This window comes from Leuciscus leuciscus, assembly GCF_965113295.1.
Source record: "Leuciscus leuciscus genome assembly, chromosome: 4".
NCBI lineage: Eukaryota > Metazoa > Chordata > Actinopteri > Cypriniformes > Leuciscidae > Leuciscus > Leuciscus leuciscus.
The window spans coordinates 20,001,681-20,025,173 of NC_138728.1; the positions used below are offsets into that span (position 1 = coordinate 20,001,681).

The 23,493-nt window shown below is 33.5% G+C and overlaps 1 protein-coding gene across 2 annotated transcripts in view; it reads left to right on the forward strand.

The window, feature by feature from the left end:
• The window catches only part of sfmbt2 (Scm like with four mbt domains 2), a 42,511-nt gene that overhangs the window by 3,166 nt on the left and 15,852 nt on the right, over positions 1-23,493 (forward strand). The window contains exons 2-4 of one of the 2 annotated variants that reach the window (XM_082168206.1): positions 4,117-4,211; positions 5,709-5,949; positions 12,687-12,707. In XM_082168206.1, the coding sequence (XP_082024332.1) occupies positions 4,119-4,211; positions 5,709-5,949; positions 12,687-12,707 (355 nt within the window). In that variant the 5' untranslated portion in view covers positions 4,117-4,118. The remainder of the gene's footprint in view (positions 1-4,116; positions 4,212-5,708; positions 5,950-12,686; positions 12,708-23,493) is intronic. The other variant, XM_082168207.1, reaches the window with a different exon arrangement.

The window sequence follows — 23,493 nt, forward strand, 5'->3', positions numbered from 1 at the left end:
TTAATTATTATACAGATTACTGTTAGTTTTATTGTTTGCTGCTTTTATTTGCGCTGTTGTTGTCACTCTCAGTTATGTGCACACTCTCAATTTTTTTTTTTTTTTTACAAAATATGGTACCCTTTCAAAATGTACACCTTTGTACCTAAAGAGTGCATTTTACCACCTTAAAGGAACATATTGGTACCAAGCATACATATTACATATTCAACCTTTATAAAGGCTTCTGTCCCAGTGACAGCTTTTGTACCATTTTGTCTTGAGAGTGCAGAGCTCTCTTTTTTTTTTTTACTCTGCACCATTATTGAAGTTTGTGCTTTAAGTTCTGATATACATGTGTAATTGAATACTGTAATTTATAGATTTCTCAGTCCGTTCAAATCATTTTAACAGGGCTATTTCAGGGCTCTTGCCATACGCATTTTCCCACATTCCTAATTGCATGGAACTTCCTGGAAAACATTAGGCAAATAAGGCACATAGTCAAATCATAAAAGCAATTTGTGTGCTGAGAACTCAAGGTTTCAAGTTGATGTGTAATATAATCAGGAAATAAAAAGTATTATAACCTGCTAAACTAAACAATAGACAGATGAACACCCAGCAAAACTTAACAATTCCTCTCTCCGAGTTGCATGATTAAAATGGATTATTAAATGCGTCTGAGACTGAAAAAGGCCAGAGACGTTTATTTTAATAAGAAACGCAGCACTACATTGTGTTCCAATAATCCTTTAATTCCCCCTTCCACAATTGAACAAGTCCTGGATTAGAGCGAGAGGGGGCATCTGGCTCAATATGAGCTAATCGATAGTACGGCCTGCCTAAAATCTGGATTTGTTCTGAAACAGCCCACATCATAGATTAGGGTTGATAATTCACTTTAATCCCGCATCTTCAATCCGGAGGTGTCTTTCCACCCACAGGCCCAACTGTGCTGGCTGAACCACAAAGAACCCACACAAATCAAGACATCCAAATGACAGCAGCAATGAATATATTTGTTCGTCATTTGAAAATTACTCATCGCCAAAAAGCGAACCTTCTTTTTGATTACTAATAATGTCAATTTTTGCTTATATTTATAATGATCAGTAGTATTAGATTTACCCCTGTAGATTTTTTGTTTGCCAAGTTTATTAGAAATGGATCGCATTTCTTTCTGACAGAATTTTGGATGCAGATTCTGGTCAACTGGAACAAAACACTTTTTCCTCATTTAAAGCCCACTCAAGTCACAGTGAATCCTTGTCATGTCAATTTCCTCTTTTATTCTCATTTTTCTCGACCGGGGTTGTGCAGAACACCGCCAGAAATATCTCAGAAATGAGTGACAGAACCATAATATTTTTCATCTGCTGTGTTTATAACACAACACACACACATACACACACACAAACACACACACACATAACGATACACTGTCATCATGGCAAATATTGAGTGAGTCATTTGCAAGGAAGTGGTTTCGGTGTTAAAGTGCACTTCTTGTTCATAGTTCCATCTGAAACCAGGACTTCAATAGAAGAAAAATACATTAGTGTCACAATGTATGCATTATTCATTGCTCTTCACTTCTAAAAATAAAGGTTCCTTAATGGTTATTTGGAGCACCTTAGGTGCACTTTTTTTCTTATGATGAACCAGGTGTTCTTGAAGTGCGAAAAGTTCTTGATGTTACATTATAGGTTCTTCAGATCAGCATATTGGTTTCTGGGTTCTTTAACTCTTTCCCCACCTGCGTTAAAAAAAAGAAAAGCGCAGCATTTTTGATCATTTTGACAAACATTTCATGCCCCCCAGAATATTTTGTTGTATGGATATCTGAACTTGCAATATATCAAAAGAAAGAAACAGAGCCTCTTCTTTTAAACAAAACAAACAAACTAAACATTTTTACTTGAAAGTGGGTAAGTTTAATAAAAAAGCAACACTTTGAACAAAAAGCTAAGGAAATCATGTTTTTCTTCCAGGACTACAGCGTGCATAAGCAATATTTTTATCTCTTGTTTCTGGGGGGGGGGGGGGAATAAAACGTTCTTTGACATCATAAAAACCTTTTTGTTTTTTTAGCCCCAATTGGAAGCTTTACTTTAAAGAATAGTGTATTGGGAATTGAATTCAAGTGTAGGCCCGAACATAAGCAAAGCAAAAAATCTGCAAACAAGGCGTGTTTGGTCATTATTTTGTTAATAGAGTCTGAATTAAAAGAAATAATAAATGAGTTAAGTGTCAAAGTAGCATTACCTCAATCATGTTTCAGTTTTAGAGCCAATAAAAGTGGTTTTTAACCACAACTTGCTATTTTTTTTTGTAGACTTCAGTATGTTTGAAGGATGCAATAATCAATGCAATCATCAGCTTTTCACATACTAGATATTGTAATGACATCATCAGTGCAGGAGATCCAAACCACATACCTTCTCACCAACAGTGCTTATAGATGATCTGAAATAACTGCAAGATTGTAAGATAGTCTATTTTTTGTTTGAAATGATCTTTGTTAACATAGTTAATAATCCAGCATTTCTATAGGTTATAGTCAGGATAGAAACTGTATATTTAATGTGAATGAACAATATGTTAGATTTGATATATGAAGGCAACAAGGTGTAGCTTGTGTTATAAGTTTGCTTTTTGAGAAGGTTTAGTATTGATATTGAATTGTGATCTTTAATCTAACATTATTTGCTGTTTATTTATGTTTAACTGTGCTGTACAATCATTTATCTTGCTAGATATGCTTCACTGCTTTCTAACCTTTGTGGCTAGTCTTAGTTAGCATGATAAAATATTATGAGTGGATGTCTTAACACCTGTTGAGCAATGAAACGTCCATTTGTTTTGGGAGTAAGCAGTATATAAAAATAGATCTGATCTTTCCAAATGAAATAATTAAAAACAGTTTGCCATCTATAAATATCTGAGAGAAAAAAACCTGTCAATGTAAATCTATTTTTTTCACTTTTATTGTCTGCCAGGTGAAAATTGTTAGTCAGAATGCTAGAAAAGTATAGCAATATGGAAGTTTACCAAAGTTTTCCTTTGTATTAGATGAATGAGGGGTTTATGCTGAATCTTTTAGAGGATTTTTATTGAACAATCACTCAGCAGTGCATGCTCAGCATTGACTGCCGGGAAAACACTAGACTATCCCACTCGTTTGAATTTTTTCTAAGTGAAACATGTGATGACTCATAAATGGCTTAATTTAAAACCTTAAGTCATTTGTGTATTTATTATAACTATGTTATGAGATTAGCTCTTTGGTCAAGCTAGTTAGCAGAAGAGATGTGGCAGTGATAGGAATGCCACACTTGCAAATTTTCGCATTTTCTCATCAAAACGCATCATTGCATTTACATCATTCTACAATCTTGTAAGATTAGTGATAGTGGATCACAGACCATTTTCTTTATGACTAGAAACAAATTATATGCAAACTTGTACACAAATGTGAATTATCAAACAACAAACCTCATCAACCTCTCGCTATGAGTTAAAGTCCCCCTGTGGTGAAAATCAAGATTTTAATGTTGTTTATATGTCTGTGTGGTGTTTTTAATAAGCTTTAAGACAAACCATGTGCAAAATCATAAGTCAACACTATTGCTGAGAATTTTCTCCTTAAAACTGCAGTGAACCAAAGACTGAAATCACTGGTGTTTCTGACGTCACAAACTACCTTGAAACCAATTACGACAATGTGTGATCAAGTGGATCTCTGAGTTGGTGTGAGTGAGTGGAGGCGGGGCTAATTTGCATATTAATAGAATCGCGTATACTAAATGAAGCAAGGTTGTAGAGTTCAATTCAAGCTATTTTAAGGCATGACGATTTTTTTTTCAAGGAAAAACGTTTCAATATGTAATTTTGGGTTTGAAGGGAATTAAATGATTGCAGGGTATTTTAAGAATTGCATTGGGACGTTTTGGAACACAATAACACATGAAATTGAGCTAGTTAGAAACGTTTGCATTCATGTAATTTGTGTACTTGCATATTATATAATATGTTTCATCCTATTTCCAGCCATACCATACCAATACCAACAATACCAGCAACAAACTCTAACATGCATACATATACAAACTCTCTTTCTTTGTCTCCTAACAGGCATGGATTGTGCAGAGGAGGAGGTGGATTTTAACTGGGAGGAGTATCTCGAAGAGACTGGAGCCACTGCCGCACCTCACACTTCATTCAGACATGTGAGAACACACAGACACAATGTCTCAATATATTTATTTATTGAATGAAATTTTGAATTCAGCAAAGACGCATTAAATATGGCATTAAATGCTTTAGAGTCAATGATTGGATCATTATTGCAGTGATTATTGTTTATTTCCAGCATGTTATAATTGATGCATAAATTATACCAAAAATGTATGCACCTCTTGATGAAAATAAATGTTGTGATCATAGGCGGAGCATGCCATGGGTAAGGAATTAACGGGGGTTTGGGGCAAAATGCACCTGCACATTTAAACTAAATCTAGTAATAAAATCTAGTGTGTTGAGATTAGGAATGCAATGGCCAAGACATTATGACATTATGTAGGCTAAATAAGATGTCCATTGTACAGTCAGCTTAATTGATTAGCAGAACTTGCAATGAATTGAGATGAGTGACAGCTTAGTGATTAAAGGGAGCGCTTTTGTGCGCTTTCCAGGCGATAATCCATTCAGAATTTGAAGAAAATGTAGGCTATGTTTTGCTGCATTAGTTAAGGCAATGGTTTATTGTTCGAACTGGTTGGCATGCCAAATCATGCATATGCTGGCCTGTTGAAATTATAGTAGTTTGTGAACATAACCACTTTAATAACAAGAGCGTTTATGCTGGGATGTATAGGTTGTTGAAAGGCGACACGTAACTATTTCATGACATTCTGTTTAAATGTGTTTTTAAGAAGGAATCACATCTAGCCTTACCTTAGAGTTGGTTCAACCTCCGCCAATGGTTGTAAGGTTATTTTTGAAAAGGATTTTTGGTCAAGATCTTGTATTGGCAATGCAAGAGTCGAGCACTCCCAAAGACTTCCCAAAGACATCCCAAAGACTTTCAATGCATCCCTCCCAACCATTATTTCACAATTTGAGCCTGATGAATCTTGGCTTTGTCATCCTAGAATATGGCCATGATGTGTCTTCCTACATGAAAAGCTACACATGGAGTAGGGTTAGGGTTTGAAGAACTGTTGCCAAACATATAACATGCTAGAAACATAATAATCACTGCAATAACGATCCAATCATAGATTCAAAAGCATTTCCTTATTCAAATCCAAACATCAACTTTTTTTGGTTGGGTAGTGTATACAGTAGCCAACATTTGACGTGGATAAAACAAGTTCATCAAAGTTGTCCTAAGAAAAGAATGTGTATTGTTCAAAATTCCACTTCAAATGTTGACTACTGTATATACACTATACATGAGTTGACGTGGAAATTTTTTTCACTTTAAAAAGTGAGCAAGGTTACAAATACAACCCAGACAACATGAAATACAGGTTAGATTTGGTACTGTGTTGGGTTGCTACTTGATGCCAAATTTGAGCCCTGAAGCAAAACCAGTTGAGAATCACACCCATTACAACGGTTATTAGATTTGTTTTTTTACTTTTTAAAGCCGTCAATAAGCCCATACTTTTTTTCATGGAGGAATACTTATTCGTCATACCCATTCTGATTGAACCTCACAGGTGGAGCTCAGTCTTCAGAGCAGTTTTCAGCCTGGAATGAAGCTTGAAGTAGCTAATAAGGGCAGTCTGGATACATATTGGGTGGCCACCATCATAACCACATGTGGTCAGTTGCTATTGTTACGCTACTGTGGCTATGGAGACGACCGCAAGGCTGATTTCTGGTGTGACGTCATGACAGCCGAACTTCATCCTGTCGGCTGGTGCGCTCTGAACAACAAAACGCTTCAGCCACCTGAAGGTAAGGCGCAAATGCACTCAAACTAAGTCCAACACACATTCAGAGATACTTGTCTATTTAAACACAGATTAAGTTCATTTAAAACAGTCCCTCCCGTCTAAACAAATGACATTCAAACACACACACACACACGCATTTCTTCTGACTAGAGCGGCCCCCCTTGTTTATTCTGATAATCAACGGCAGAAAGGGTTTAAATACTAATAAACAAACAATGCAAAGTTGTATGAAAATACACGCATTGTCCTCCATTGTGAGCACCATGAGATTTCATGTACTGTAGCTTCTGTAACAGCTGGAAAGTCTTTAGGTTTAAATGGATTATCTTCTCCCAACGGTTGGATTGATTCTTTGGAACTGGATTCTGGTTATCAATGTTATCCAATGGACCATATAATTTCTTCATGAACTTTAACCCTGATATCAATGTTCGTGCAAACACAGCACTGGTGATCAGTCACAATTCTTTATATTAATGCAGCGCTTGCTATTATTTGCGCGTTTATATGCGTGTCGCTTGCTGCTTTTGGTGAAGTTCTTACTGTAGTCTCGGAAGTATAGTTGAATGCTTCACACAATGTTTATTTTGTCATGATGGTCAAGGTGAAATTGTTTGTTTGCTATAGACCAGGGAAACACAATCCTGTTCCTGGAGAGGTTCAGATCCAACCCTGATCAAACTCACCTGTCTGCAATTATCAAGTGCTCCTGAAGATCTTAATTAGCTGCTTCAGGTCAGTTTGATCAGGGTTGGAGCTGAACTTTGCAGGATCTCCAGGAACAGGATTGGGCACCCTTGCTATAGACAGTCCATGGCAGGATAGAGGCCCAAATTTAGTTAGAGAAGGGTTAAGGTACGTAAAATGTTCTATTCGAATGGAAACTGGTCAGGTAAATGTTTAGTTAAGAACACACGGACAAGTTACTCATTTGTTGAAGACGTTCACCATCCTGAACAGGAGATTCATTGGAGTAGAATAAAATAGAATTAGAATTGAAATTCTTGGAAATGTCTGTCTGTGGAATTAATATGCTGTGCGATAAGTAGTTATATTATATTATACAACAATTATATGAACAATACGTTATGACAAGGTGTTTTTACATTGCTTTAACTCATCAAAATAAGTTAAGCAATTTTCTTAACTTTAAAAGTTATACAAGATTCAACTCATTTTTTAAGTCAGTTTAATGTAATTGAAGTTGAAATTACTTAAACATCAAAGTTGATTGTACTTAAACATTTAAGGCAACAACTTGTTTTTACAGGGCAGGTATGGGTGTATTGGAATAAATATCTACAAGGGGGAGAAATTAATTATACAAATAAAAGTTATTATTTGAATGTTTTAATTTTTAAAATGTTGTTCAATTGCTATAATTGCAGTTGCTATAAAAAATTATATATTTGGTTTTCTACCACAAGTAATAGTAGTAATAATGTAAGAAATGAAAAATATTTATGTATAATGTTAAATATTTAAATAATACAACCAAAAAAACTGATAATTGAATGGAGATTTGGATCAGAACTTTAAAATTGTGATTTTCATGTTTGTAGAAGTCATATAAATGAATTATATAAAAAAAAGAAAAAGTCATGGAAATTTCCATATCATTTCTTTCTAGTTAAGGGCCATTCACACAGAATGTGTTTTTGCTTTTTGCAAGCATAATGGTCAAACTTGTCTGACTAGCGTGTTTACATTGAAAAATAAAGGAAAAGTAGTGCAGTGGAATGTAAAAACGCATTCTGTATGAACGACCAGCTCAGCTCTTTCTAGAAAATTATTTTCAAAAATCACAAACGAGTGGAAAAAATTCCATTGATTGGTCAAAGGTGGGGGAACCTTAACACATGTATAACTGTTCTAAGGCCATCGGCCAGTCATGACCATTTCAGGATTTTAGACATTCATTGAGGTATTGTGGTAAAGCGGAACTTTGCCATTTGCCTGCAGATATGTGCTGGAACGTGTGGTGTTAATGATATACACAGTGCTCTTAGATGCACTGTGTTTTATTATATCATGTCATTAATCCTTTTCAGGAACATAAACTTGTGGCCTGATCTCTTCCAAGACATCTAATATCATAATTTGGTGGATTAACTAATGTTTGACAGACTCAATATCTTTACGAACCACTGCACACTCCAGATAATAGGGATTGTTAAACATTTTAAAGAGTAATTAGCTAATTTGTTAGTCACCATGAAATCAAAATGGACAATTCTTATTTTTTAATTGGACTATTGCAGTATTTATTATAAATTATTTATCTGTGCACTTCGAGGGGCGTCTCTTCTTTTTTTTTAACTGATGATGTGTTTACTGGCATGAGGGCGGGACAACCTGTCAATCATATGACATCACAGCAATAGCAAATGATTCAACAATCCTCAAAATCAAGTCCCGCCTTACTTTTATTTTTTTCAAGAAGCTGTTTCATTCTGATATACGTCATAATACACTATATATATATATAAATAAATGTATGGTAAAAAAAAAAACTGCCATCAGTGGTTGCCAGAAATTCACTGCAAAAAATACTGTGACAATGTTTCCAGTTTTACAGGATGCATGTATATTTTACAACTTATAACCATATATTTCATAGAGTGATACAATGTTAATATACCTACTTTAAAAGTACCAAAATCTGCCCTTTTACCTTAAAATGTACCAATAATCACCACAATAATACTGGTGGCACAACAGAAGTCACATGACATACATGTTCAAAACATGGTCAATGCTTGTATATGGTGCATACAAAGACAAAACACCATCAGGGTTACACACATCACTACAATAATGCAATAAACATTAACTAAATAACAAAATATAACACAAAACACACTAATGTACATTACTGATTTCAAAAATAAAAATTAACAAAATAATTTATAGAAAAAATGTGATGATGATGATTAATCATATGCAGGGATTTCTGGAAATGTCCTTTTACTTCTTTTTTCGTACATTATAATTCATAGTTTTCACTTCACTGTAAACATTTTTTTTGACAAGTTAGGACAACTGTTTTTACATTGCTTTAACTCATCAAAATAAGTAAATTTTCAACTTTTTTTTGTTATACAAGATTCAGCTAATTTTTTAAGTCGGTTTAATGAAATTTAAGTTGAAATGACTTAATGACCAAGTTGATTGTACTTAATTTAAGGCAGCAACTTTTTTTTTTTTTTTTTTTGTTGCAAAAACCATACATTTGACAGGATTTTACAGTAAAATTACATATAATGTGCTGTTATACCATTTACAGTTTTTCATGGTAAGGTAACTTACAGTTAACAGTTTTACTCTAGCATAAAATTTATCTTTAAAAATGAAAAAAAAAAATTACATGTAGGAAAGAAAAAACTATTGCTACCTCTGTTTCATTGAAACTTTATACCGTTTCTAGAAGAATCTGACCATACCCGTTTTTCTCATATCAGAAAAGGTTATTTTGGCAGAAAAGGTTGCGAACTATAAAGGTAATCTGTCAAACAAAGTGTTCTATTAACAGACGCATGCTTGACAGGTCTAACAACAATAACAGGTAATGCTGATCCCAATTATGGTAGAACGTTACGTTATAATAAGCACACGTTGTTTCAACATGTCTGATTCTAGTTGGCTTTGAAGCAACCACTATATTTGAATAATTGCAATAGTCAATGCTAGGTGCTACTACACCTCGGGCCTTTAAAGGGACAGTTTACACAAAAAGGAAAATTCTGTCATCATGTATTCATTCCGAACCTGTAATACTTACTTTCTTATATGGAACATAAATTAAGAAATCTGTTTTTATGGAAGTCAATGCTCACCAAAACGGTTTGGTTACCTACATACATTCAGGTTTGGAACAACATGAGGGTAAATGCTGACAGAATTGTTTATGTTACAACTAACCCTTTAAGGTTTGAGGTGTGTGTCAGTAGCACATTCATATTTTCTCTTCCAACCTTATACATTTCATGTACTTGATCGCAATCATGTGTTGCATTCGGTGATTATTGCAAAATCATTTTGAAGGGGATTATTTTGCGATAATGACCAGCTGACTGTATCTTTTTTAGTAGGATGCATATCTTCAACAATGAGGAAATTATGCCATTTGTTTTTGACTGCAGTGTTGGATTTTTGTCATTTTTATTTAAAATGTATCTGTTTAATACATCCTTCAATCGTGCATTTTAAAACAGTATTCCACGTTAAATCCTCTATGGAATACAGTACGCATAATGAAAAATTCAACTCTATGGAAAGCATTTGTGGAAGGTGTCAGTAGCTATGTTTTCATCCACTATTTTTATGCAAATTTTGGGATATCGCATAAAAGAAACGCATGATGGAAAGGCCAAAATGCGCATTCAATTCTAAAAGTGCGCATAAAAAACGTATGCACTCAACTGATTTGGAAAAACGTTTTATCGGATAAGAAAATATGCGCATAAACTACGATGGAAATACAAAAAAGAACCGATCTCGTTGCACAGCATCTGAAATGTTGTTTTGGTCATTCTGAAATGCCTGAGCAAAGTCTGTCATCAAAATGGTTTGGGATAATTACCTTCCAGAACTGTCTTACACGACTGCATTCCTAAACAGCAGGCAGAAAGCAAGAAAACTTTATTGTTTCGCACTCTGAGGCGCAAGTCATTTATTATATACAGTGGCTTCTCCTACTGCAGCAACTTTAATTTTTCTTAGTGATATTTAGCGCCAGGTTATCAGGAAGTGATGATTTTGTTCTCTTCGGCTCACTGGATGGAAACGCGGCTTTATTCGCAAATGTTTTATGCAATATTCCAAGTTAAATTCACAACTTTGGATGGAAACATAGCTAATTACCACTGAAAATACATTCATTTTATGTCAATTTGAAAAAGAAATCAAAAAATGTATGTATATGGATGCTTTCACTGAAAGTGCATTTTTGTAGAAATAATTTTGTATCAGCTAGCACTTTACAAATGCTCTCTATATAGCTTAAATTACTATGTATAATATATCTGAAACATTCCTAAAATAGTAAAACGTAATGTATATGAAAGTGTACGTAAGCACTTACATATTTATTTAAAGCTAAGGTAATGAATATGCATTTAGGTTTACTTTATGGCCATTTCTTTATTTCTTTTTCAGTGTAAAGTTGCCTCAGTTGTCTGTCTGTTTTTCTGTGTGTGTGTGTTTTCAGAAGAAATAGATAAAATCTGTGTATGCATTTCTAAGATAAGATGAAGTTTGACAAAGAAACACCATCAACGTTCACACTCATACTTCAAATATATAGAACCTTTGTGGTTGACATATTATTCTAAATGGAACTGTAATGTTCAAGAATAAAGAACCCTAAAGACCCACGAAAAGGTTTTACGGGTGCTGTTTACTTTCCTGTGTTGATATGTTGAAAGAGGAAGTTGGGGCGGGACATACCAAAACACTCCTCCCCCTTTTTTTTTTGTAACTGCCACTAGGTTTTAGTTTACATCACAGCTCGATAAACCACAGAAAGACATTTCTTTTGCAAATCAATTGATGGTTGGGAATGGAAATAAAGTAAAAAAAATGTATGACAATTAGCATAAGCAGAGATAAACCATAATTTGCTGTTTTCTGTCAGGGGTAGAGAGTATTTATTATGCATTTATAATTTAGGGTTAAAATTAAATTTTCTTAGTAGAGATCATTTTTTGGGCATTACTTCTAGCATACAGATGTTAGCCTAAAAGCTAACAGACATGGACTGAATTTTCTGAAATCCTCTGAAATCAAACACTTCCCAGTATGTGAAAAACACGCCAACAGAGTGGTATACGTCTGAATACACAGCATTCAAACAACAGCTGGCGAAAAGTACACTGTAAAAAATTATGAGAACTCATAAAAATAATTTAAAGCAATTTTCAGTTTTTTTTTTACAAGTTATACAAAATTCAACTAATTCTTTTAAGTTCAAACTACTTAAACATCCAAGTTGATTGTACTTTTTTTTTTGTCGTGTTCTACTTTCCCCCCGAGATTATGAAATGTGCATTCGATGGACACTTTACTATCCCATGAGGCCACGGGAGAGGATTTATGAATGACGCCATAGGTCACATGACAATGCGATCCGATAATCCGACAATCCGGATTTTATTCATATCACACATTCATACTATACAGAAAGTACGTTTTAACGGTCGCTAAGTAAATTTCAAAATGTCAAATGTTGTTGGCCCTATTCTATACAATATGCGATTTCGGATGCAGCGTAAGTCTTACGAGTGATTTAGAGGAGGATGTGACATCATAATACATTTGACTCATTCAGTCAGTGAACAACTGCAACATGTAATGCTGTAATTTACATCATGTGTTTTGACAGGAAATAAACTGATGATAGAGATAGAGTTCTTTAGCGTTTAATCAAATGGTTTATGGAAAACTATTGTCATCATGAACCATTTACATTAGCAAAGTTAATTTCAGCGAGTGCCAGAAGATATATGACTAAATGAAATGACTCGTGCAATTGTGAGTAAACCCCATTAATTAGGTTTTATAGTGTGTACAGAAGCTTCATTTAAAAAAAAAATGTGTAGGCGCAGCCAGGAATATTGTTTGTTTAGCCATGTTTGATTAGCGTCAAAAAAAAAGTAGTGGTTTGTTTGTACGTGTGTGAGTGTGCATGTTTAGTGTGTATTTGTTGGTCATCTTTTTTCCTGTCTGTTTATTTCTCAGATAACGTTTACCTCAGAGCAGGTAAGCCGAGCCTCTACTTCTCTCTTTCTCTCTCTCTGTCCTCTCTTCTCTCAGACCAAGGGCATAGCTTTGGTTTGAACATTTTCAAAATCAAATAAGCAGAAGCACCATGTTTTCACCATATGATACCGCCTGATATAGCTGATCAATTGTTCAGAAAGAGTAGTTATATTGTACAAGTAGGCCTATACAAGATTATTTAAAAAAATGTAAATTTTTTATTTAATAATGTGATTTTATAGACTCATTTTAAAAGAGGCACCAAAGTCACTAAAATTATATATATATACACACAGTATGTATATGTATATATATATATATATATATATATATATATATATATACACACACACACATATACACACAGTATGTGTGTGTGTATATATATATAAAGAGGACTTTTATGTAAATGCAAATTATTTGTATCTTTAAAATAAAGCAATGTCTAAAACAATGGGGCCGAAATTGCGATTTATCACATCTACAGTTCCCACAGATCATTTACATTTTACTGTTAATCCTCTCATCATCTACCCACTCTGTGTTTCTTGTGGAATCAAAATGTCACAGCTGCTCTTTTCCATGCAACAAAAAAGCATAATGATCACTTGCTTTTTTTGTTCTTCTTTCAGACAAAACAAACTGTATTACTAGACTATTATTCCGCAGTCTCTTTTAAATGGCTTAAGAATTTAAACTCCTCCAAACCTGTTTGACTTTCTTTCTTCCATGGAGCATCAAATTAGAAATTGTGAATTAAATTCTAGCCACTCTTTAAGTTTTGTTTGATGAACAGACAAAATGCAAAAAAATATTGTCTGTCTGCCCCTTTTTTCATGAGCAAATAGTTATTTTATTTCTAATTCTTCTTACTATTCCTTTTTTTAATTGAATTGTTTTTATCCAGTTCACTAAACCTGTCTGTCTGAATGATTTGTTTTCTAAATGAACTGCTCCGGTTATCGAAATTCAACACACCGACATGATGAACTGCTCAGTGAATAGAACTAGTTCAATTTCACTCTGTCCATACGCAAAGGTATGACTACTTGAAATATGGCACACTGATCATATTTACAAAATTTATTATTTTCATTATACATTCATTATAACTACATGAAAAAGAGTGACCGGTACATTTTGCTAAACTTCTTTTGTGATCCATGGACAAAAGTCAGTTTGTAATAACATGAGGGTGAGTAAATGGTGAACTTGTCCTTTAACTTTACCTGCAACTGTACCCAAATCTATGCCCATATATCAAGATGCATGATTTATCTGTCTCTATGTTTATCCAGTTCTGGAACTTTTCCTATCTCTTGCCCCATCTTTCTCAGAAATTCTCCAGAATTCTTCTTCATTCCTCAAATATTTTCTGTTTATATTCCTTCCTTGTTCCTTATGCCTGTTTGCTGAGTTCTCTCTGTTAGATGACGTATGTACGAGTGTGTGAGAGAGAGGTGTGAAGCTCATGGTATAGTGTCAGTGTGAGCTTGTGTATTTGCATGCATTTGTGTAGCTGAGACACACAAAGTTAAGGCAGCTCTGGAGGTCATATGTAAAGCTACTCAGCCTGGCATGCTTCACTAGATGCACGCACACGTTTGCATGTATATCATTTTAAACATTGTTTTTCTGTTTCTGTGGCCATGGAGTTAAATGTTCGTATATCATGCATTTATTAGTCGGTACACATTAATTTTAACAGTTCTGTAGCAGCCGGGGGAGGGGAATCACACTGTAAACAATTTTTTATGATCAATAAGTTATGACAACGTATGTTTTTACATTGCTTTAACTCTTCAAAATATTATAAAAAATTATATTAAAAAGTTAGACAAAATCCAACTAAATGTTTTAAGTCCGTTTAATGCAATTTAAGTTGAAATTACTTAAAGGTACAATATGTAAGAATTTTGCATTAAAATATCCCAAAATCTCAAGGCCAGTGTTATATATTTTGTTAAGTTGATTACTTACAATATCCCAAATGTTTCCAACTATTTTTAAATAATGAGAAAATTGCGATTTTTAACCAAGGAAACGGGGCGTTAGAGCAGGGGGGAGCTGGGAGTCGCCAGTCAATTGCGTCATATCCGCGTTACCCTCGGTTTCCGCTCGTACTGCGTGGAGTCCTGGACAAATGCGGAAGTTGTAGCGTCTATTAAGCAACAAACGTTAGCTTGTTTCGTGCAGTTGTTATGGAACACAATTATTATTTACTGATTGCAGCTGGTTCTGTCGACAAAGCATGCTTAATTTTATATTTTCCAAATGTAGCATTCGGTAATAGTTATGTTTATGCAAGGAAAGTATTATTGCTTTAGGTTTGTGTTTAGTTTATTGACATTGTTTATCACGTCTGGTGTTTATGGCCATGTAAATAAACATAGCATGTGTTATACATAAAGATTAATCAGTATTTTGGCAAATGATGTGGGCATGTTCGAATGTACTTTTACAACAATTGTTTAGAACACGTAAAACGGCGCAGCGTTATCACAACAATGAATTCAACAAATACAGTAACATCTATGATAACCAATTTAGTATTAAACCTTACTTTTCTTGCGGTTAATTCATTTTAATGAAATAGAAGTGTGATGAGGTTCTAGGTTCTAGAGGTTCTAGAAACAAAAGTCGCGCACAACGCGCATTCACCGTGGCGACGGCACAAAACAGTTCAAAAATGAGAGCTCGGATCCACCGGTTTTCTTTCTCTGCGTCCAATTTTCTCTCCAGTCTCTGATTCCAGCACGGTCTCTCCACGCCAATAATACTGCAAAAAGACACAGGTGTTCGTCATTTGCACTTGACCTACTTACGTCCCGCTCGTCTTGTTTCTATCTCTCCCGTTACAGACCGCGCTTAACCATGCCCCCCCCTCGCCACAAAAAGCATGTCATTAAACGCAACATTTATAAAAATAGAACATCCATGAACATGATTTTTCGATTCCCGTCTGACTGATTTACATCCACGGTGGAGTTGAAAACAACAGTTCCCATCATTCTACGCTCCTTTACATTGTCATCAAGCTACGCCGTTGTTGTTGTTTGGAATGTAGCGCCCTCTAGCGGCAGAAAATATTGCATATTGTACCTTTAAACATCCAAGTTGATTGTACACAATTTAAGGCAGCAACTTTCTTAACTGTGCATAAAGAGAAAGGTTTAAACCAGAAAATGTAAAAATTCTATACAATTAAATAATAAAATTAATTTACAACTTTATTAAAAATAAAAATAAAAGCTAAAATGAATTATATTGAATCCTTGAATATAGGTAAAATTATTATGTATACTATGAAATATGAATATTCATTATGATATATTCGGCCGGAATATTCACCTCTTCATAAAAGCGCTGATGGCGATCGGCGGTGCTGCTGCTGCTGATGTGGTGCTGATGTTTTTGCGCGTCCAGATATGTTATTTCAAATGGCGCAAGCGCGCTCATAATAGAAGCGGCGCGCTCACTTTTCCATGTGCGTTCATGGATGCATAGCAACGACAGACACCACGGGAGTACAAACACTTGTGCGAACTGCGCTCTCCATGACGACGAGGAAGTGTGACATAGACCTATTAAAGGAACACTCCACCGTTTTTTGAAATAGGGCTTATTCACCTTCTTTCCTACATTTAGATAGGTGGGCAAATGCATTTTTGTCTCAGTGCATGCATTGTTTTAGTTTGACAGGGTTGGCGCTAGCTTAGCTTAGCATAATGAATGGAATCCTTTGTTGCCAGCTAGCATGTCCTGAGTAAAAGTGATAAAAAAAAATAAAAAAAACACCTAATTACTTTTTGTGGCCTGCGTATTCACAACAAGTACAAATAGCGATGCAGATTAACACTAGGCGATTTCCTATGCAGATTTTGACTTGGGACTATATTAGGGGGAAGCACAGGCGAAGCACTGCTACTTGGGCGCAGAGATATCACGCCCAAGTAGCAGTGCTTCGCCTGTGCTTCCCCCTAATATAGTCGTTAATATATAAGTCAATATCTGCCTAGGAAATCGCCTAGTGTTAATCTGCATCGCTATTTGTACTTGTTGTGAAATTTCTAGCCCTTGCATTAGCTTTACAACTAGATATATTTATGGAGATGAGAAATAAAAAGCCGTCATTAATATCAGTCCGTCAGAAAAGCAGTTCTAGTCTTATTCTTGGCTGGATAACTCTTAGCAGGTTTAAAAAGCCCTTTTAAAGTTAAATATGAATACAGTTTTGGATTAAATAAAAGTATAGTCAAGTCAAATAAAACATATTTTATCTCCTGTATAGTTTGGTAATGCTACAATAAGATACCATTCATTAACATCACTTTATCTAACATAACACATTGAGTGAACAATATATTTTTACAACATTAATTAATGTTTGTGAATGTTATTTAATACAAAACACTTGATTGGTCATGTTTGTTCACTTCATTCATTGTGCATTAAATAATGTTAACAGAAATAATGTTAACTTTTGATTTTAAAAATGTATTTTTAAATTAACCCCTAAAGAAGAATAATTGCGACAGTATATAACTATTGTTTTTTTTGTTAGGTCATTTTATCTAATGTTATCTAACAAATGGAATCTTATTGTAAAGTGTTTTTAATACTACAGTTTCCATCTTTGTGATATACACTTTAATATAATTATGTAAATTTAATCTAAATTAAGCTTTGGTACCGAAATTGGTACCGAGAACCGTGGATTTTCACTGGTTTCACTGGAATTTAAATAAAATGCTGGTGGGGAAGAGCTAAATTATGAGTGTTTATTATTATTATTATTATTATTATTATTATTAACTCTGTGTGTTAGCTTATGGCACCCTAAATCGTAATCTACATGTTAAAATTGGGGAAACAAGCACAATTTTATAACCAGTAATAAATAAAAATATCTCTAATATAGCCTGATAACCGATTTGGTACCGATATATTTTGCATCTATAACAGTGTTTAGTATTATTATATTAGTTATTATTATTATTATTTCAATTAACATCTTTTTTTATATTTTCAGTTTTTTTTTTAAAGTAGCCTATATACATACACACACACACACACACATACATACATATATATATATATATATACACACTTTAAAAAAACATATATATATATACTAAAAAAAAATATATATATATATATATATATATATATAATTTAGTTTTATAGTAATTTTGCTTTTGTCATTTGTCAGTAGGTTTTTATTTATATTTTATTGAAATATTTCTTTATCGTTTTATTTATTTTATTTAAGTTTTAGTAACTTTCATACTTCAACTTCATTTATTTCACTTTGTTGCCAAAGCAACATTTTAAAAAAACATGTTTTTTTTTGTGTAATATTTATGTTTTGATCAGCTTTATTTCCATAAAAAAAATATTTGTAATAGTTTTAGACAACACTGATCCATAAACTATACAGATCTGTTCACATTTTTTTTTATAAATCTTGCAAAATTGGCAAGATATTTATAATTTTTTTAATGTTTTAATAAAAAAAAAGGAATCCTACAATTCATTATTCATATATTCCACAAGACAAATAATAATAACTGATTTTTTAAATTTATTTTTTAGGAGTATTCTGTTCAAATAATTACATACCATTGGTTCTCCTTTTCTGTTTATCGTCTTTTGTGATGTGTATGAGTCCTCAGTTTCTCCTGAGTAGCAAAGCTGCCTACTGTTCTTGACAAAAAGCCTCCAGGTCCTGTAAGTTCATTGGTTTCCCAGCAAGCTCTGCACATTTGATTTCTTCCCCACAGTGACTTTATGATGTTGAGATTCAGCTTTGGCATTGAGTCAGGACAACTGAAGGACTCATACAGAACTGTTACAAAAGGCTGCAAGCAGTCATTGATTCTCAAGGAGACACCATACCAAGAACCAGGCATATGTAAAGTTTTGAAAAAGATTGTATGTGTAAATGAAACTATTTTTTAAGTAAGTGCACCCTCACTTCTCGCATCTTGGTTTCAATTCGACTAGGACATGACAGCAGTTTCCACTGATTCAAGCCATTTAGCCTGATTTTTTCATTAAAAAGAATCGAGTAAACAGAACCCCAAAGAGCTGAATGATTCATCACTATATTAAATTAAAAAACTTGTTTGCACTTTATTTTATGTGTACTTACAGTGTACTTACCCAGGAAAGTACTGTGTAAAATAAGGTAACTACATAGGTAGGTTTAGTGGTAGGATCAGGGTTAGTACCTAGTTTTTACCCAGTTATTGTTATTACTATAACAAGTACATGGTATGTTAATGTGGAAAATGACTGTAAAACAAGGTGATATGATACCAATAACCTTTATCTGTCTTATAAAAAAAAAAAGAAATGCTGAACAGATTCTGGACTAATGACAAAAACAGCCACTTTGATTTCTCACTGGTGTTTTACCCGTATTTTGAATTACACATTGCATTGCGTTGTATTTTAGGGTTAAATTAAATGTCCATAAACTTAATGGATAATGTCAATTTTTTTTCTCTTTTTTTTGTGGAAGAACCAGTAAATAGAACCGAACATACATAAATATAAAGTGATAATGAGGAGATGACGAATAAGTTTGATTATCTGATTAGTGTCCATGACAACTGATGACTGGCTGGAAACTAAGACAAAGAAACAGACATGACTGATGAAACTGAAAGTCCATGAAAACAGAACTGAGTAGACATTACCTACCTTTTTATTTATAAATTATGCAAATTCTTGTGAAATCGATTTTATATATATATATATATATATATATATATATATATATATATATATATATATATATATATATATATATGTATATGTATCAAATCATACTAACATTATAAGTGCACATCAGGAAAAAATATATTTATATATATATACACAAAAATCTAGTTCATGGCCCTTTAAAAAAAATTAAACTGCTTTTGAACAAGAACCATAGTTGTCATGAAGTAGTTCAAGAACTAAACATTGACATTGGCTTACAGTTGTGGGCCAGATTAACCATACGGGTCATTGGGCATGTGCCCATATGGGCGTCATGCAAGGCAGTATAAATATTTTCAATTGTGTAATGGCCAGAGGCGGACAAAAGCAAAGTAAGAGGAATACTTGGAAAGATAGAAGGATTTCTGATATCAACCAAGAAATTATTACATTTTGATCAAATATTTCACACTTTTTGTTTAATTGGACTGAAAATCTGTACACAACAATTACAGGGGCCGGTTGCATTAACTGCTAAGACTATAGTCTTAAAGGTTAGTCGTCACATTTTTTTCTTTAAGACTGTTCATAACTGTTTAAAGCCAGTTACATAAAAACGTAGACTGGTCTGGTCTAATTTGATACTAAAAGGTAAGAATTGCCCCCTGACTAACTGCTAGTTGGTCACACTAGTACTTTACACAGTCTTAACATAATGGCTATGTTTATAAGGTAAGTAAATAAGGTCAATTTCACTTTACCTGTGTTCTGTATAAACTGAACCAATTATTCATTCATTCATTTATTGGATGGTGGACGTTTAACAGCTATTAAACATTCAGGAAGCTACTAAACACACACACACACTCAAGCACACATGGAATATAAAGGCCTAAGATTAATCGCATAAATATGTGTTGAATTTCATTGTTATGCGCTAATGTGATGAAATGATCCCGTTCCAGTGAAGAGTGTCGAACACACGGCCGGAGCCGAGTGCTTAGACGCTGGGGGGTTGTTGGCATGGCAACGGTCGCACACTCCCGCACTCGAGCGATTAGCGTACACACTCGTGCTGCAGAGATTACACGCTGGGACACAGCGGCGTTTTGCCACAAGCACTCTTTCACACACACAATCAAACTCAACCTTTTCTTATTGGATTGAATTACAGTAGTGCAGGTCTTATACACACTAATATTGTAGACTGGTACTGTGATTCTTCACATTATTTTATTGCTACTTCTGTGATGGTTTTATATAGTGATAGAATATATGGTTAGACAGATCCTTCATATATTTCTGTGGTCAGATTTGATTATCAAATCAAATGATTGGGCAAAATGACTTATTGTGGGCGTTTAAATAAAATCATACTCTGTAGTGCATTATTTTTTTCTTTTTTTTTCTTTTGCATTGTATTAAATTCCATATGAATTTAGAAAAATGATTAAACCCTGAATATCAATAAAAGTTTCAGTAAAAAGTATATATACAATTCTGTATTATAATTATAATAATTTATTTAATTGTAAGTTTTTTGATGCAACTTAACTTAATATTAAAACAATACATTTGTTACACTATAATAATGTTTTAAATTTTTACTTTTTTGATGTTACTTTTAATATATATTAATTTATATTCATTATTATTTTAGTATTTAGAAAATAACTACAATTAAAAAACGTTTATATATATATATATATATATATATATATATATATATATATATATATATATATTATTTATTTTTTTTATATATAAAATAACTACAATTTTAAGAAATAACAATGCTTTTTTGTTACCATATGCTTACATAATTATGAAAAATTGAATAATTGGAAAAAATATACAGTAAAATTATTTTACTATTGAATAAATAATAACAATAATATATTGTTATATAATATATAATATATATAGGCTACTTTACTATAAATCAAAGAAGAGAATAAGAACATTCCGATTAAATGTCACTCTTATTCCGTGGGAAATAAAATATACTGAAGAATAGGGTGTTTGGGGGAAGGAGGGTGTTTGGGGGGGTTGGATGAATCATTTTAAAAACACAAACCAGTCAAATATCCTTGAGTTAACTTGATTAAGCAATGACCTTTTTGCTGTTAAAAATAGTATCCTGGATGTACTATTGGCAGGCAAACAGGAAATCGTGTTAAATCCACTATTCAGATACACAGGACAGGTTGTTACTACTGTAGCAGTCAGTATCACAACACTGCTCTTCCTTCAACTGTTTTCTTCCCCTTCCTCTCTTGAATAATTGCCTTGATTACATGAGCGAGAGAAACTCTTTAAATCTGGCCCGCTGTTTACAGAAGATTGTTGGAAGATATGCAAATCTTCTTTTGCATAATCAATATTTGCATAGAGACTCCCTAGTGCAGAAAAAGGAAACGCAAAACGGCTCATGTGTCTGTTTGAGTTGTTGTAAATTATGCATTTATTTATGTGATCCGAACAAGTCTGTGCAGCCGAGAGGAATTTAAGAAAATGCGACACAACGGATTTTAAGTAAACTTTGCAACATATTTAAAAATATCTACAAAAATCTCTTGTAGAATCTCTTGAAGCCATAATTACAATATCACATAATTACCCCCCCCCCCCCCCCCCAATGAGATCTTGTTAATATCTTTTTTGTTTCTAGACAGCAATTATATTAAACGAAGCAAATGGAGACCTTTGCTTACCAATCGCATCGTTTAAATGGAAATTCCTAAATTATCTAATGACCAGGCATGTTGTAAAAAAGTGTGGTGATGAATTTAAAGTGTATCTGTTGCTCTATTCCTGTCTGTAAACATAAAGTTGAATGGCAGACAATGCAATGACAGAGCAGAAAACACTTTCAATTATACTGTATATACTATATATTCTTCGGTCACTCCAATTCTGCTATATCTCAGTCCCATTTATTAAAATGTAATAACTTGCTACAACTCTTGCACAGTAAAAAGGTGTTCAGTTAACTTACTTAATCATTTTAAGGCAATGGGGTTTACTACATTTTTTTTAAGTAAATAAACGTAAAGCTTAATTGAAAAAATTAAGTTATGTGAATTTGACAATTCCACATTAATTCTTTCGATTAAGCGTGAAGTTTACTTACTTTATAATTTTAAGGCAACGGGTTTCCTCAATTTGAAGTTAAGTCAACTGATCACTTTTTACACTGTAAAAGACTAAATGGAACAAGCCTAAATGATTATAATACTTATGTAATAATCGTTTAATTATGGTATAATAATTATGTAATAATTGCATCATGATCCATCTTATGCAATTTAGCTTTTCTGGTAAATTTTATCTAGTTTGAAGGATTTTAGCTATTAACTGGAAAACAAGTTGACCATATATTGATCAAGAACATTATTTTTGTGTTGATGATGATGATTATTGGCCAATTGTTCCCCCTACAACCCTACGACTCTCTCTTTCTCTCTCTCTCTCTCTCTCTCTCTCTCTCTCTCTCTCTCTCTGTCAGGGCAGAGCTCACACCCTTGTGAGTGGTGTCATGTGTTATTGAGTGAAGCAGTTGTGACGTTGCAGGGCAGAGACAGTATTTGGCTCTTAGAGTCAAGCTAACAGTCAACAAGCTGGCCACCTTGTAGAACTTCAGCAGTGTGAATTCTGCTGATGCAAACGTACAGTTTGTGCAAGCGATGCACAACTCGTCATGATTAATGTGTTGTTGTTCTTCTCTAACACGTAACTAACTAGCAGTTCTCTCTGTGGCGGTACCATGTAGAATTATGCAGAAAGCAGGAGGTTTGAGTCCGTTTAGACACTGAAATTCAGAAATTGACTTCTTGTTATATGTATTCATAATGCATATATGAATAATTTATGTGGCTGACACCATTGGGAAGGAAGTAGTAAGATGTTTGGGAGAGGAAGTCCATTAAATGCTAAAACTGTAAATCTGTGGATGTTAGAGAAATTTTGACTATATATATATATATATATATAATATGTATGTATATGGATGAACCAAAAAGTAAACATGAATTATATATATATATATATATATGAAGAGTTCAGATGCAAAAGC